The sequence below is a fragment of the Meleagris gallopavo genome, chromosome 2 (genome assembly GCF_905368555.1).
Source record: "Meleagris gallopavo chromosome 2, MGAL_WU_HG_1.1, whole genome shotgun sequence".
NCBI classification, from domain to species: domain Eukaryota; kingdom Metazoa; phylum Chordata; class Aves; order Galliformes; family Phasianidae; genus Meleagris; species Meleagris gallopavo.
The window spans coordinates 34,779,631-34,797,432 of NC_139405.1; the positions used below are offsets into that span (position 1 = coordinate 34,779,631).

A 17,802-nucleotide genomic window follows, 5' to 3' on the forward strand; every position below is an offset into this window, starting at 1 on the left:
TTCCTTCAGATATTTGTGGTCTAGATGTCGATCTGATACAATTTAGCTATACCTTCTAAATACTGGTACATTTTATTGCGTATATCGTCTACAATCAGAAACTATCAAAATTGCAAACATTTTCTGCATTTCTGCATGAAAATTCATACTGACAGAAGAAAGCAAAATATGTAGATGAAACGTTTATCTCATATATGCTTATCTTTAAAGCAGTGTTTCAGTGAACTGCTTGCTGTACATCTGTTTAATTTAATCCTTGTGCAGAGTAGGAAGGGAGCGTATTCACCACAATCAGTTTTCAGGAGAGAGAAATGCAGTATATTTTGAACACTCGAAGCAATTTCTAGGCTATGTAGATAATCAATATTCCACGTTGTAAAAAGTTAAATATTTCTATTTTTCAGTCCCACAAAGAGTTGGAAGTTTTTATTTCTAGAGTGCAGTAAGTGTGTCGTGACTGCACCTCTTCCATTACCTGTTTACTGTTGTTCCAGGGATTTAAGAGAAGTTTTCCAATTTTCTAGAAGATTTTATGTTTACATTATAAGAAGACTTTGTTTGAGTATATTCATTAGAAAACTCACTCTTCCCTTGGAAAACATTTGATGTGGATCTTATTAGAATGAAACAGATTTTGCACAGTCTGCAGAGCTGAAAAACAAAAACAACGACAACAAAAACAACAAATTAAGATCAGTGTCGTTCATGTTGAAGCATATCTCAGACACAGAGGTAACTGTGTGGATCTTTGGTAGCATTGTCTGTTGTGGCATGCAAGGACCTAACTTTGATGCAATGGAAGAAACACAGCTTGGAGGAATGTATATGCCCGTGATCCCTCATTCATCCAAGTGAGAATACTGCTAAGTGAGGATGAGCTAAGATTGTTTCTCTAAAGCTGTGGCTCTGAAGGCAAAATGCATTATGTTTAATTACTTCCATCTCACCACAGAAATTAATACTGGTTTGTGAAAGTAAGACTATCCTAAGTTGTGAGGAGCCCACAGATTGATTAATTCTTTCAGAACTGTAGCCAGCAATGATCAAGCAAAGTGTTTGATCACCTGACTTTCACACAACTGCAGGTCAAAAAGCTTATTGCACATCAATATGGGAAAAAGAGTACATCGTTCAAGCTCCCCATTTCTCTGAAATGTGAAATAGTTTATACAAACATTAATCTTCAAAGCAGCTACTGCTATTCTTGGTGGAAACAATATATCACAGACAGAAATTCAGCTTTGGCTCTTAGCCCCTAATACAGCAAGCAACACTGCTGAAGTGATCTATACCAAGTGAAAAACTAGCAATGATATGTCCCTAGCATTACAATGCTTTGTTTTTAGTGTATGTATTATCCTGAATAATATTGTTAAAGACATAGTTTCCTGATAGTGTAGTTATTTTGTGAAAATCAGACTGAAATAAACAAACAACAGCAACAAAAAACACAAAACCAAGGGATTTTCTATCCCTCATAATGAAACAAAAGGCTTGAAAATATCACATTAGACATTTGTAAAACCCCAGAATAAGAAGTCCCCATTTATATCCCTTTAAATAGAAAATGTTGTGTTTTTTAAGCTAGTCTTACAATTTCTTGTGAATCTTCTCAAGACTTTTGAACTTTTGGCGATGAGCCTCCCCGCTGTTGAGTGGGCTAGCAAGAAAAGAATTATGCAGTTCCCTGATTTACAGTTAAATCTGTCAATGAGTTCCAAGATTTGCATTTGTTCTGTTCCATGAAATAGTTTGTCTCAGTAGAAATGCTCTAGCCTTCTAACAGTAAATCCTTTGCACTGAGAATGTGCTTCACTTATTTTATTTTCAGTGTTGTTGAGGTAGGTGCATTTTCCCAATATCTGAACACTATTGTGTATTTATTTATTTATTTATTGCCCTTGGTTTTTACAACTCAAAAGTTGGGCCATATTGCTGGCTTTTTATCATCCTTTTATGGTTTTTTTTTTTTTTCCTGTTAGAATTTGGTACTGTAAGTTATTCCTTCCCACCTCTTCTCCTCCTTATAAATAGCACTGCACACATTCTGAATTGTTTTACTGTACCTTACTATTCCATCACTTTATGTTGCTTTGTTTTCAGACTTCTTAATGAAATTGTATAAAGGCTGTAAAAATAATTGAGCACCTGAAGAAGTTAATACAATCGTAAAAATTGTGTAATGAACATTAGTTCACTGGAGCACATACTAATTTGACAGGGTATCTGTGGTATTTCCAGAACCCTCGCTGCTATGATAGTAAAGCCCTTGCAGAGGAAGAGAGTGAACTCTTTTTCTATGAAAGAAGTGGCTCCACAATTTCACCTGTGGTGTTTAATGATTAACAAAAATGCACTGGTAGATCTTCTGGCTAAATAGTGGAATGAGTACCAAGATGCCATATCTCAATCTTTAGTTTTTCTTTAGGCTATTTAATAGCGTTGGCATGTCATGTGCGTTCTTTGTATCTCAAATTATACCTGCTAAATGGGAAAAAACATTTATCCTTTTCTTTTTAAAAATGTCTGTCTTGTTTCTTTGATAGAGAACTTGAGAGACAGAAAATGTTACTAAGAGTACATCTGTGTAATGCCTTGCGCAGAATCCCAAGGTCTCTGTCACAGTAAATTTGAATATAACAGTGTCTTTTAATTCATTTATATTGCACCTGTGCTATAATGTATGCTCATTACTGATGTGTACTTACCCTCCATAAAGCTTATCATATATATACAATCTCTACAGGCCAGTCACACTTTATATGAGGTACACGTAAGGACATGGTTCCCATTGGTTGAACCATTCTAAATCCAAGCTGCTGTAGCTCTCCTTCACCTCTCCTGAAAAAATATTGCCCTCCCACTCTGCTCTTCAATACATAGCTGGTTTGAATGAAAGCCTATCACTCTAACTGCTGTTGGGTCAGCTGAATCAGAATACATAAATAAGCATGAAGTTATAGAACTCATAATGCCTATTGTCTCATATGTTTTATTTCATCCACTTTTAGGTGCATTCACACCAGTAAATTCTGGTTATTCTGGTCACATAAGTCTGATATTTATAACATAACATATCTTTTTGGGGGAAAAAATCATTTCAGCTTTTTGTGACTTCACTTTCTATTCGTTCTCAGTGGGAAATATTCCAGTAAATAATGACCCTTACACCTGTATTTCTTTGGAATCCAGCCTCCAGACTCTTTAAAACTCTTAACTGAAAAATGTTTTAAGCCATCTGTATCTACAGTAGCAGTACGAAACAGATAAAGATGAATTACTTTGATGTCTAAGCTTTATTGCAATTATAAAAAAAATTGTGTTAAAGCTTATGCTACTGTAGCTTGCAGCCTCATGTTATTGATCAGGAAGCTTTGAGCTAATTCCCTAAAGGCAGTTAGAATTTAGGACATTTTTCTTTGGTTCAAGAAATATAGAAATTTCTTTAAATAATTGCTATCCTATGAAATTAGGTAGAAATACTGAAGAATAATTTGGAGGCACAAGATGTTCTGTTTAAGAGATTTCCAATTAATTTGAAGTATATTCTTTGGTATAGTAGAAACAAGATATTCTAGAAGAAGAGGTCTTACATGTAAGAGATCTCTTTAGATACTTCCTGATATAATACTACTTTTACTACAAATTTTCCTTAGTAAGAAGAAATGTATACTATAGATGAATTATATATATATACATACATCATATATAAAAGATGAAAGAAAAAAGTCTCCATAGTGTTTATCCTTTTTGGAATATGATTCTTCCTTTCCCTGTCTTAATGCATTGTGAGAATACATCTGAGGAATATTTGAGAATGCTAAACTTAGAGCACCTTCTTTCTCTATATGACCCTATCAATCCAGCCACAGAAAGCATTCCCAAACATGCCCTTCCCCTTGTTCTTCTTCCCCTAACACACTAAGTGGATTTTCTTTTTTCTTTTTTTTCACATTATTTGCTGTTTATATAGTAACATTCATAAAAGGTTCAATTTTTCTTTTCTCCCTCCAAACACCTAAGATTGTGTAGATGTAGAGAATATATCCCTTGTTATCAACCGTAATTTATGTATGTGTTGAAAATAAAAATGAAAACCATTCCATTGTCTCTGGAGATTGCTCCTTCTGCTTGTGCATTTCCCTCACCTGCTGTGCTTTCTGTTTCAGTTCATTAGAAAAAAAGCATTCCTTAAAGTATTTTTCCTCAGCTGACTAACAAACCCCTGGAACAATTTAAACTACTCACTTCAGAGTATGAGCACTCAAGAGCTTAGATCTTATCAGCAGTCTGCCTATTGCACTTAGCTGTACCAACAAGATAAACTCAGCATGAAGAGCCCAAGCTGAGATAGACATGAACTTACCTGCCTGATAAACAAAGAGAAAGCCAGTGTCCTTCACACAAGTGTAAAGGGTCTCATTCCTGGGGGAGTTAGACAAGCACTGCTTGCTTCAGATTTATTTTAAAGAAATGTAGGCCAAATTCTGTCCCCTGGATACACCTTCATTATACAGTTATTTTTGTCTCTTGAGTCTGGTGGGGACAGAGAGGTGTAAAGGAGGACAGTATTTGGCCCAATTATTATGTGCCACTAATGAACGTTATTTTAAGATGCAAGATGAAACTTGTCTGGACAAGGCCCACATCTGAAAAAGAAGGGAGGGATGAAAGAGAGATAAAAGAGTGGAGGCAGAGTTGGCCTTGAGATGAAAATTATCGTATGTTCTGTCACTATCCCTGGTGAAACTGAGGGCATCCCAATCCACATTGATATGTGCTCAGCACATGATGAACCAAAAGGACTAGCTTTAATTGTATGAAGGTAAATAGGATGGTATGGAAGATTAATTCTAATCCTGGAGTTCTAGTTAAATTGGAACTTTTAAAAATGATATTTAGAGGATAATTGTATATTTCAAATGGGAGATAGGCTAGTTGATATTTTTATTTGCCTTCTAAAGGAAATAAACCTTATATAACTATAGTGATTGTCTGTCGGTCCCAAACCAATGTGTTCTGAAACACATGACTGATTTCAACTATGTCTGACAGAGGGGAGAGTGATGCCCAAATGTTCCTACCTAGTGGTTGTCAGGTTTTGTGAAAACTGGAAATTATGAATAGAGGAAAGTTTGGGCTTAAAGTTTGAGGCAATAGACACAGAATAATTTAATAGCTGGATCCATAAAGACATGGAGGCCTGAAACAGGGAACGTAACAATATTTCCATATTATTTCTGAGATAGGTGTCTGATGTGTTCACAACCTTAACTCTGAAGCTCCAAATTTTTGCTGTAACCTTACCCTGACCTTACTATTACATACTTATGACTTCAAAAACTGAAGATATGTTCTGTCCAAAGGCTGCATGTCATGTCGCATGGGGCTTGGGAAAACAACAATATGGAAGTTACTTGTAACTAAAAAACTCCACGTACAAGTCCAGCTTTTTTCTTATTTTTTTTTAGTTTCTCATGTAGTGAGTTTTACTATTTTGACCTTGTGGATGGTAGTGTAGGAGATCACACCATGGGCAAAACCTTCTCCCCCGTGGTTCTTCTTTCCTGTGAGACCCACATTTCAGTTACTGCCAGATGCTTCCAGCTAGCAGAAATGCATTACAAAGCTGTCAGCACAGAGGACGCAGACCACTACAATGGATATTTTTCTTTGTACGCTACCAGAATTCAGAGAGCCAAGTGGGAGTTCGCAATTCTAACATTGTTTGAAAGGCTTGTAGCTCAAGCCGGGTTGTGCCAATGTTACACAAGAAGTTACAGAGATTCTCCTCTCCCCAAGCTGAGTCTTGTTGACAGTCCATGGGTAAAAAGGCAAGTTCAGCTGGGCCATTACCTTCCTGCCTGGCTGCCAGGAGCAGTGCTGCTGGTGGCTGACACAGCCCTCTGCCTGAGTACCAGGTGAAGCCTGTAGGCAATCACTGCCTGCTGCTCTGGGCAGGTGTAGGAAATTAAAGTGGGCCAGGGTTTGTGCACTGTCTAGATCTGCAGCACAAATGTAGTGAGTCTAGTGCTTTATGAAGAGGTCTGGAAGCTATTACAGGTATGATTTTTAAAAAAATATGTCTAGGTGTATGATATTTGCTGATTATTGGTCTAATGTGTATGTAATGTATTGTACATGTGGCATATTGCTTGAGTCACTTATCTAAAAATCGGTTAGAAAGCTATAGCACAAGGAGTAACCCCTTAAAACTTGTCTGGGCATGACTTCTGGGGGAAAAGATTGTGGTGGGTTTTGTCTGTGGTATTTTAATTATATATTATACACATACTATTACTATCTGAAAAGATTCTGCCCATATCTTGATTCTTCTCATTGGCCTGAGTGAACACTAACCCTACAACATATTGATATAAAAGATGGAGAGCTCTGTAGGCTGCCTTGAAGGTATTTCTCTGAGTCTTGATGTTAAGAGAGGGTGAAGAACTGGAGAAAATGGCAGTGTAAGCCACAATAAAGTAAAATAGCATTATCCTATGCTTGACATGCATCTGTTGCTAGTGATGTAAGTACATTTGTTTTCAGTCAGCCTTGCTGCTATAGTCACCTGGCTACAGAAGCAAAGGGCTTTCACAGAAGCAGGTGTTTGATAATTCTGAATATTGCATGAAAGACAGCAGCTGAATCTACCTCATACAGCCAATTGGAATGGCTGACCTACTACTGAGCTGATTGAATTTTAATGAGTTGAATTATCTCTGAGTTAAGCTGGATGCTATGCTTTTGGTCTGAATAACTTTGTTTATTGCATAGGTACAAAGTAGAAATAAACTGGAAAGGAAAATCTGGAAAACAGTTCAAATTGAATTAACTGCTGTGTATTAGCTGAGATTCAGTTTGCCTGAGCAAAATTTTAATGAAAGCACAAAAATGTAGCCAATGGGCCGTTTTCCCACTCAAAATCTTCCTGCTTAGGTTTAGGAAAAAAAGGCTCAGGAAGTATAATAACTTGAACGTACTTGTTCTGTATTTCTTTTTGTCTCTAATTCCTAATCAGAAGAGTACTGGGATAATGTCAGTAATACTAGCAGGAAGGCACACGGATAAAAGAGTTGGGTGCCAACTACAAAAATATTTTGAAAGGTGATCAAACTTACTTTATAGCCTAGGGATTAAAACAACATCAGCACTCCATTTTGTGACTGTTCTAGATAGGTAGAAGGGAGCTGGTCTGGCAGATAAGGATGTTGCTGGTAGAATAGGTAGGAAAGATGAGATAAATTAACCTTGCACAAAAAAAAACAAAGCCTGCATATTAAAATACATAGAGGAGTCTGACAGTGTATTGTCTTGAAGTACAGTGGCATATTGATTCTGATCTGTCACAGAGTGACCTATTAAAGGATGGGAAGGAAAGCAGGTGGCAGTTGCAGAGTGCTAATAACTTGTTTGGAAATCGTTGCAGTCACCATAACCAAGAAAGCCAGAGGAACAAAAAAAGCATTAGAGTGCTTTATATGCTGATATAAAAATATTTCCTATGCAAATAACAGCATAACGCAGGCAGTTCTTTACAGCGTGCTTCTGTAAGAACTTCACGCAGATATTTGTAGAACCTCCAAGTTGTCTGGATCCTTTTGTTTGCTTGGTTTATTTCTTTATTTAGTGAACACTTGAATGCATTCCTGTCCTTTGGTAATAGGTGCATCTGTGCCCATATAAATTTCTTAAGCGGGCAGCATCAGCAGATAAAGCTTTGTTCAGTATTTTAATCAGGATAGTCTTAAATTAAGATACTACTGCAGCTCTGATTTGCTGTATGTTGAATTTTAGATCCTTCAGGGGCATCTGGCATGCAGTGCTCATGTGGACTTGATTTTTGCTCCAGGTGTCATGAAAACGCATTGATGGCCTTTTCAAGAGAAGGTTCTCTTGTTTTCTGTTGGAATTGGGGAAAACCTGCAAGTCCTTTATACTGGCATAAATTACTCTGTTTATAACTATCTTGTTCTTTCCATTCGTACAGAAGTAGGCTTTTCTCCAGCTGAAGTGGTAAGCTCAGGGCTCTTCTCCAGTGTTCTCATCCAATGATATGAATGATTAGCTTTACCATTCAAAGTTACTCTCAGTTAACTAGATGCAAGTGTAGACTTTTGAGTTCGGTATCGCTTTATCTGAATGACTGCATCAGTTTACTTTTCTGGCAAGCTGCAGATTGTCTACCAGTAAGCAGTCACCAAACTGAAATGTTGAGCTGAGTTCCAGTAATTATTTCTTGGTGCTATATGAGAAAGCTTTCACATCTGTGCTCTCACATCATAGCTTTGCAGTCTGCCTGGGCAACTACTGATGTGGCTTTTCATAGAGTGAAAAAGAAAGGTTGTAGTTTTCTTTGTGTTTTTTTTTTTTTTTTTTTTTTTTTTGTCCTGCTGAAACAAGTTTCAGCTAAATAGCAACACATAGTAACTTCTACAAAACGAGATGGCACTGGGCTGTAAAAGCTATCACAAAGCATTTTCTACATTGAGACTACCGCCAGTATTAGGGACGCAGGTGTGCAGGCAGGCCGGTGCTGCCTGGCCCACGACAACGGCCTGACGGTGCTTCAAGGCGAGACCTGGGCACGGGGCTCGCGCTGTGTTCGCCTCAGCCTTCCTCGGGGCGAGGACCGCTAACTGCAGCTCGGCCGGGTCCTGTGAAGCCCCGGGAGCTGCCGCCCAGGACCGGAGCGGTGCTGCCAGGGGACCCGGCAGGCTAAGGGGCACGGGCAAGCAAAGGCTCCCAGGCTTGCAGAGAAGGAGCCTCTGCCCTCCGGGAGGAGGGAGGCTGCGGCAACCGCTCTCCTGGAGCCGCGCGGCTTTGTGCTCTCGCAGGCAGCCACCTTCGGGGAGGGAGGCGGGGAGGAGCTCAGCCCGGGCGGGCGGCGGCCCCTCCACTGCGCCAACCTGCAGGCGGCTGGAGGCTGCGGCCCCGCCCGGCCTCCGCCTGCACGGGGCCGCCCTCCTCGCGCCGCCGTCCCGCGCGGAGCAGCACGCAGCCGCTCCCCGCGGCAAAGGCGGCAGGCAGTGGCGGCAGGGAGCGCCTTCATACCCCTCAGTCCTCTCAGTCCGCTGCCTTGTCGTACCTGCAGCCTCTCCTCCTCCCTCCACCCCTCTTCCTTCCTTCCTTGCTATTCTCCTCTTTTCCCCTTCTCTTCACGTTTTGTGTGTTGTTCTTTTTTTTATTATTGTTTTTGCTTTCCTCTTCTTTTTCCCCCATCTCTTTTTTTTTTTTTTTTAATCCCTTTTCCTCTAGTGTCCCTTAATTTCCACTTTCTTCTTCTAATTCTTTCTTTGGACTGTGCCTTGTCATGTCAAGATGGAAGTCAGGCATGACTGGCTTTCCTCATCCCCCCATGAGGGCTTCGAGCAGATGAGGCTGAAGAGCAGACCCAGGGAGCCATCGCCGAGCCTCACGAGAGTAGGTGCGAACTTCTACAGCACCGTCAAGCAGCAGGACTACAGTGCCAGCGTCTGGCTGAGGAGGAAGGACAAACTAGAGCATGTAAGCCAGCTTCTATTTCCCTCTCTTCTTTCTTTCCTTCTAGACCTCTATGTGGGTGCTCTAGTAGGCTGTCTTTATCAGACTGGGCTCCAGAAGAGAGGTCTTGCGCAAGTGGTTGAGCATGGCATTTCTCAAGTGCTAGAGAAAGGAGCTACTCAGAGGTCCCAGGCTGGTCAGTTCCGAGGTAAATAGGATGTCAGCGCTGTTCCCAAACCACATGGAAGTTTTTCCCTCAATGGAAATACTTGTGAATGTTCTTGGCTTATTTTTCTGTTCCTCCAAATGTGGGAGGAGAAACATTGGGATGGTGCAGATGGAGGTTAGAGCATTTATCTTGCAGTGTTTGTGTAGTTCTATAATTGCCAAATGAAAATAGTTTTTTCTTCTTTTTTTAATTATTATGCATTTGTGTGGCTTTTTCCTTCCTCCTCCTTCCTGCATAGGACCCTGAAAATGTCAGTCTGTATGGAGTAGAGATTTCTTTCAAGTCATCTATTTTTGCAGCAACAATGCATGACTTAACTAAGTGCGTTTGGAACCATTGAGTTGAACTGATGCTGTGGGTAGCTGTAGTAAATATTTTATGAGAATTTAAGGTGTTTCTAAGTATTCCTGCCTCGTGTGATATTTGAAAGCATTTTTCATGTTACTTCTAACAGGAAGGAAATTGATTGAGATGGCATGCATACTGTCTAAGAGTTTTCTGAGTAGCTTATTAGATTAATTCCATTGTTACAGTGTACAGTACAGTCAGAACATGAAAGTGGCTGCATGTGTACAGGGATGCAAAAGAATGTGGATGGGTTTGCATAATGCAAAAATTTCATCCTTTATATTGGTGAATAACTTGTAATCAGTCACATTGACTTCAAGATGCACAGAAAAATATTTCCTGTGACACAGCTACCTGAAGTCTCTTTAGGTAGAAATGTTCTTATTACCAGGATAAATTGTCTTTATTATATGAAAATCCTAAAAGGCATAGTGTAGTCCTTTTAAGACAAAACCTGAAAAAAACCTCATTCGAGTGGTTGATAGAGTATCACAGTTCCCCTTCCTCCCCCCACCTCCACCCCTTTCCCTGTCTACCCACCAACCTGCAGAATATCTTATCCTTGTTAGTGGAATCTTAAATTTGAGTTGTTTATGCTTCTGGGGAAATGAAGAGAACTGATAAACTGTTGGAAATAACACATTTCAAATTTTGACAAAGATATTGAATCCTATCTGCCTTCCCACACACATTTTTGTGATTTTAAAAAAAAATTTTTTTTTCTTCTCATTGCTAACAACAATGCTTCACAGTAGTAAGCTTGTAAGGAGAGCATTTTCCCATTGTGAATCAAGAAAGGCCAGTGCATTATCTCAGCACAGCTGATGGCTAAAACACAGGACACACAGCGGTCTGACCTCTGGCTTTTGTGACAGGATTTTGCTATATGTGCCTACATGTTGATATGTATCAGCAAATGACTGATTATTCATTTGAGGTGGGGGTGAATGATCTGTTCAGTTACATAGCTAAATACTGTTCTGGTAGCTGAATATTTGCATGTTCAAATATCTGCATTTGAAATCAAATAGGTGTTAGCTTGCTGGATGACCAAGTGCTAAACCTTTACTTTGGAAGGCTTTTTTTTTTGTTTGTTTCTTTATTTGTCATTGGGATCTTTGGATATTTAGTCACAGCAATTATCTTGAATAACCCTGCAGCATTAGTGTGAAAAGCTTTTTCTGCTTCACTTGAATATGAATGCATGTTCTTCTGGGGATTTCCCTCTCATTTGATCCAGTTATTTTTATTCCCAGACCATACTTGAACCATGAAAAAAAATATATCTATAACATTAATATTTCTCTCTTTCAATGAAGTATTTAATTGGCACTTATTGTGAATACCCTGCAGTGTGTTAGATGTGCCAGCTTCAAGTATGTGAAAATATTGTTGTGATTTAAAGTAACTGCATTAGTCCTGAGTGTTGTAACAGGCAAGGTGTTGGATATGTTCCCTTAATGAATGTGAATAAAACATGTATTAATTTCTAGATTGCATTTTGCTTATACACTTTTCTTGCAAGGTTATTTTCTATTTCAGATAAATCTTCAAGAGCTTCAGTGTTTTATTGCCAAAGAAATTACTTTCTACACCCTGCTCTTCCAGCCCAAAAGACAAACCTATTAATTAGAGTTGCATTGCTTTGAATGGTGTAGACATTGATAGATGATAGCTTATGGCCAGTATTGGATGATGATGTTGTACAAACTTCAAGGTAGATGGCAGTCATGAAAAATTTTTCATTGCAGCCCCTTGGCCTCCTATGCTTTCCCTGAACTAATTACGTTATTTGATACCTACAAAAAATCAATATGCAAGGAGTGAATATTCACATGGGCACCTATGTTTTAAAAGTACGTCATCATAAGTTTGATGCTCTGTGATGGTGGGTATAGGCAAAAGAAGTTGCATATAGTTATAGTGAATATAGGTATTCTGTAAGCCTTGTGGAAAGATTTTTATTTATTTATTTATTTTTTCTTCATTGGAATTCTCTCAAATTGACCTCGTTGTGGTTGTAATAGGGATAAAATTATGCCTGTATATTTTGAATGCTATTTCCAGTAAATTCTGGTAGACCACAGTAGATAAAATGTATTGATTTTCGTTAAAGTGAGTGGCATGACTTATTCATGTGTGACATTTATGAATTCATATATAGTTTGAGGGACTGAAAAACATTTTCTAAAGTCGGTTTTCAAATATGTGTACATGATATGAAAAACCTCAAATGCACAGTTTGTTTCTGGATTGCAAAACAAAGTTGGAGGTTTTGGTGTTGCTTCTTTTAAATGAATCTAAATTTGAAGAGTGTAGTGAAGAGGTTCAAAATTCAACTGTTGCCATAGCTTTTTAAATGCTAAAAGCCAAGAAGAAGTTGAGATGCACAAATATGATACAGTTTCTTTAAGTTGTTTTATGCTTCATTATAGACTGACCGTGGAAGTCAAAAGGTGAAACGTATTGCTGGCATCTTGCTAACTGTTTTTACATCAGATGACCTTCATACAATGTTTCGTCACTGGTTGGTTTTTCATATGGGTTATCTTTACTGCAGATAAGAGTAATGCAATCCATCTCACACAGGTTCTGAGCACAGCTGGATGGTTTTCTCCTATGAACTCAAATGATATCTTTAAGATTTTATAGGGCTGCTTTAATAAGTATAAAGACACACCAGTGAGCAGGTTTTGTTGAAGTGAGGCCTCTGTTTACCTGTGTTGTAGGTAAATTTATATGTTAACAGAGAAAATAGACGTCTGAGGAGCGTTGCAGGTGTGACCACAGTGATGCTGCAGGTGTTTGATGGTCTTCCTGCAGAGCTCAGGTTGTTTAAATTCAGAGGCTCTGCTTCAGCTGGTTCCAAATGCCTTTTGTGAAGTTATTTGTCTGCTACTGGAAATAACTGGAGTAGAAACTGTTCTATGAAAAACTGTCTCTTTTCGCATAGCATTTCTTTTGTTTGTCTCTGGTGTTGCCTTTTTAATCAGATGTGACTTGGGTAAGAGGGAGATAACATGATAGAAAGGAATAATGACTAACAAGCGTTTAGCTGGTGGGAGTTACCTGGATCTAATTTAATTTGCAGCTGTTCTCAGCCATATCTGTGCATCTTTCAATAATGATAAATATTGGACAGGTGCTTTTGTAGGAGCTCAGCAAAAGAGATTCTAGGTATCTTCCCCTGTAAAAGAGAACATAAAAAGTCTCTTTTTTAATGTTATTTCTTAAATCTAGCACAGATATGCTCCAAGCATATACTCTTTTCTTATTACAAATACAGATACAACTTCTCAAATATTAGCAATCTTCCTTTAAACCTTTAAAGTTACTTGGTTAGTCAATTGTGTTTAAAAAAAAAAAAAAAAAAAACTTCCTTTTTTTTAATCAAATTCAAAACTTTGTGTTGTTGGGAGACCTGGCACTAGAAGAGTTGTACCTCCTTGGACGTGCTCAATCTATTACTTTTAACATAGTCATAATGAGGTCTTGCATTATCTCTTGTTTTTACGTAAGTTCTAATTGAGTGCAAAAGCAATACTGGGCTTTTCAGATTCTAAGTGCTCTTGTGCTAGGGAATTGTCTTGACCAGTTGGTGCTGTGCAGTTGATCAGCATACTGCTGTCCCTTTGGCTGTGTTATTATTTGTGGAGGAAGGAGGTGATAAGGTAGAGGGAAGGCAATGCTGTATGGCAACAAAGACAGATATTCAGCAGCACAGTGAATTGTCTTAGACCTAGCATGTCTGTAGTACTTCTCAGAGCCTTGTAACCAAATAAAAAATAAAACGCGTTCCAAGGATGGTGGAAGATACCATTTGCATAATAATATTTAAACTGAGAAGGTGAAGGTAGTTCAATGCATTCCTGTTACTTGGTTTACAACTCAAAGCTAAGCCAAGTCACTTGAGCATAAGAGAAAGGTGTTGGATTAATTAAAATAAAAATAATTAAAAGAATCTGAATTGGAATTCAGAAAACTATTCCACGTGCTTCCAAAGCAGCCTCTGTATTGCTGTGAATGCAAACTCATTGGAGTTTTCTTGGGTTCTTTTTTTGGGAGGGTGAGGGTTGGGGGAGAGTTCGTAAATTAGGTAGTTTTCATTAGGAAAGAATAAGTAATGGAATAACATTGGATACCAGGAAGTACTCCGTACATGAAGCTGCATAAATGAAAACTATTCATAGGAGTCAGAGGTATTGGTTAAGAAGCTTTTCATGGTAGATTAGAATCCCAAATACTTATCTGGTCCTGGAGATTGATATCTATATTTAGATTTTATAATTAAAGTCAAGAGATCAAACTCCATTACATGAAGTAATTTTTTGGTTCCATCTCTACAAAAAGCTGACATTTGGAGTTGCCTGGGTGTACCAGTGTCATTAGCATGTGTTGAGGTCCCTGCTGAAGTAGCAGCACAGGGTTATCTTCCGTGCTGTCAGATGGACTGGAGAGGTTCATCTGTAGAAAATGTTTTTTTTTCTTTGCAGGCATAGACTTTTTTTTTCTAAGAGAAAAAGAAACATTCAGAAAAGCATGGAAAAGGAGAGGTAAAGATGCATGAACAGTAGAGAGAAAATACTAAGTAGTTTTAGGGTAGAAAATGTGAACGAATTTAAATTCCCCATGCTACTTGACAAATAGAGTGGTGTCTCTGGATTTACAGAGAAAAGAATTGACTTGAGTAGTCACCATAATAAACATAATTTCATGTTCTAAAGTCTGAAAATAAGATGCCTAGTAATTCATTTTTCTAGTTGTGGTGAGTTGACCTTGGCTGGTTGTTAGATGCACACCAAGGTGCTTTCCAGTCCACATGTCTCCTTCAACACGAACGGGGGGAAAAATAAGATTAGGGAGCACATGGGTTAAAATGAAGACAGGGAATTCACTTAACAGATATAATCATAGACAAAACAAACTCAGGGGTAATTAATTTGCTGCCAATTAAGAATAGGGTAGGATAGTGAGAAAGAAATCTAACCACCTTGCATCTCTTTCTTTCCTGCTGTTGACTTTGGTCCTTCTTTCTTCCTTCACATGCTTTTCCACCCGCTGGCAGTGGGGGGTAAGATCTCTGTCCGGTGTAACACTATCTCTGCTGTTCTTTCCTCCTCATTGCTTTTCCCCTGCTCTGATGTGGGCTTGCTCCCATGGATGCATTCCTTCAGGGAAAGATGCATGAGAAGGTGTTACTAGACTATGTGACCTGTATGCTTAGGTTTCCAGGATGAGGAATAATGAATATGTACCTAGATGCCACCTTATCTGGTGGGAATGCAGTTGAACCACTTATTGAGAATTGAGGCTATCCCATATTCAGGTGTTATAGAAGAAGCAAGTTAGCCTGCTGTTCTCTCAAAGAGAGCTAAAGAGTGAGTTTATTGTGACTGTGACACTCTTACTGTGGTTTAGTCGGCAAGAGGCCACTCAGGTGAAAGTGAAGAAATACGTGCAAGGAGTTAGAACTTCTGGTTCAGAAGGAGAACGAGGGAATTGATGCCACTCTGGTACAATTGATGAATTAATTTAATCTGTCATTTTTTATTAGGTTACAATTTTGTTCCTGTTTTTTGGATGTATGTCTATCAAAACTTGCTTTAACTGTTTTTTCTTGCTTAGTACTCACAATTCTTTGAGTTTTTATAAAGAAACAGAATTGGAGTGTTTTTATGATGTTTTGGATAACTTTTTTTATCACTGTGTTGAGTAATTTCACTGTATAGGTAGTATCTTACCTTGGACATAGAAATATGAAAGGTGTTTTTAGCATTGCTTCATTGACTTGTTCTTTGAACACAACCACAATAAACCTATTCTCCCATTTCTCTAGATGTAGTATTCAGTGTTTATAGATAAATGCAGTTGTACATTACTAATTCTTATTAAAACCAAGAATTTCAAAAAGCATAGCTACTACTATTTCTGCCTGCATGATGTCACCATCATCAGCAGCTTGTTTTACAAATTAGTTGATTGTTGTAGTTCAAATTATAGTCTTTCTGCTTTAATTTTGTTGCTTTTCGTATTTTGCTATTTACACTTACAATAAAATGTGTAATAAAATAAAAAAAAGATCTAATGGTTTTGAGAATTGCTGCTAATAAAGCAAAGAGTGATTCAAATAATTCCTACCGTTCTGATAAATTAGGCTGGATTTCCCCAAGGCATTTTATGCCATTTGGAACAGAACCAAATGTGGAGCAGTGCTGAGAAGGGGATTTTGTCAGTGATTGATTGTAAGGCTATCAGTCTTAAGTTTTAATTTTCGTGATCATGATGATACCAAAGTAAAGGCAAATTTACTTGCTAACAATTCTATGAATGTTAGTATTTGTTGTAAAAAGCCTACTAGAATGAGAAATGTGATTTATTTATTTATTTATTTGACATTTGTAAGAGTTAGCATGGTGTCTCAATAGGGCTCTCAGCATTACAGAAATTGTGCTGCTGCTCATTAAGTTCCTTGTCTGATCCTTCTTAGGCAGGGTTGTTTTTTTTTTTTTTTTTTTTTTTTTTTTTTAAATAAGGTATTACATACGCTGAACCGACTTCAGGCATTACTTCAATTGAGGCTACCTACTAAACTTCGAGAATGATGTCAAAGATAACAGTGATTTGAACCCTACTTTCTCAACGCTGTTTGTCCCAGAGCCATGGTAATGTCTCCATTGACTTTGCTGTTACAGATTTCAGTTGTATATCAGCTCCTTGAGGGAAGACTATGGATCAGCTCAGCTATTACGAGTTTAGGGCAAAAAAAATGAAAGTGCCCTTGAAGTATGTAAAGCAGATAAAGGAGAAGTCTGGTTTAAGCTAGTTGCCGGGTAACTTATATAGAACAATTCCATGTTAGCGTGGGAAAAAGTCCATTAAAGGCTATCAAAAGGATGGGAGATATGCTGATTGTAACAGATGAGATACAAGAAATTGTAAGGTTTATGAAAGTATGCAGGAAATGAGGTAACTGACAACTAGGTCAAAGTCCTCTTTAGGGTGTAGCTGGGAATATGGAAAGAAATCAAACAAGTGTGTTTGAACTTTCCCTTAGCTGAAAAAACAGTGAATTAATGGATATTTAAGGGTAACTCAGAAAAACAAGAATACTTGTGAAATGTTTTCTTTGCTTCCCATTAGATTGTGTACTTCTGGTCCTAATTAGAAAGTGTGGATGAAAAAGTGTCCATCAGGCTTAAGAAATAATAATTAAAAATATCACTTTAATGATAATGGGAATCATCTTTTGTATGTGTTATGTGCTTATTTATGTAGAGACATGTGGGTGCTTTAAGGACAGGGAATAAAAAAAAAAACAAAAAAAAAACAAGTAGTGCCTCACAAACAACTGTGGAAAATGAATGAGGTGAGCAAAGAGTGAATGTGACTGGCGGCTGTAACAAAGACTTGTCAAGTTCTGCTAATTCTACATGGTTGTTTGGGGGAGGATGAATGATCATCTATGAAGTTTTACTCCTGGAACACTAAGAAAAGGAATCAAGTGATCAGATGATCTATAGGAACTTAGCCTCAGGAAAAATGCTAATTCTTTCTTGTGACTGCGGACGGAAGCTGCCCTGTGGTTAGCTGTTTGATTGGCGGTGATGATACAACCCATGATATGCTGGGAAGATGAGTGGAATAGATCTAAGGTGGGGCTGACTCTGTCAGTTTGCTTTAGGACCTGAACAACTCTAGGATCCTGTGCAGTGTGATGAGTGAGCATTTTCTGCCTCTGTAAA

General features: G+C 38.2%; 1 protein-coding gene across 3 annotated transcripts in view; it reads left to right on the forward strand.

Annotated features, from left to right (window-relative positions):
- Positions 1–8,982: 8,982 nt before the first annotated feature.
- PLD5 (phospholipase D family member 5) overlaps positions 8,983–17,802 on the forward strand; it is a 167,695-nt gene continuing 158,875 nt past the window's right edge. For 2 of the 3 annotated variants that reach the window (XR_014882126.1, XM_085219641.1), the window contains exon 1: positions 8,983–9,507. Coding sequence is in view for 2 of the 3 variants with exons in the window: in XM_085219641.1 (XP_085075767.1) it covers positions 9,322–9,507 (186 nt within the window). In the remaining variant the exon portion in view is untranslated. The remainder of the gene's footprint in view (positions 9,508–17,802) is intronic. The other variant, XM_085219644.1, reaches the window with a different exon arrangement.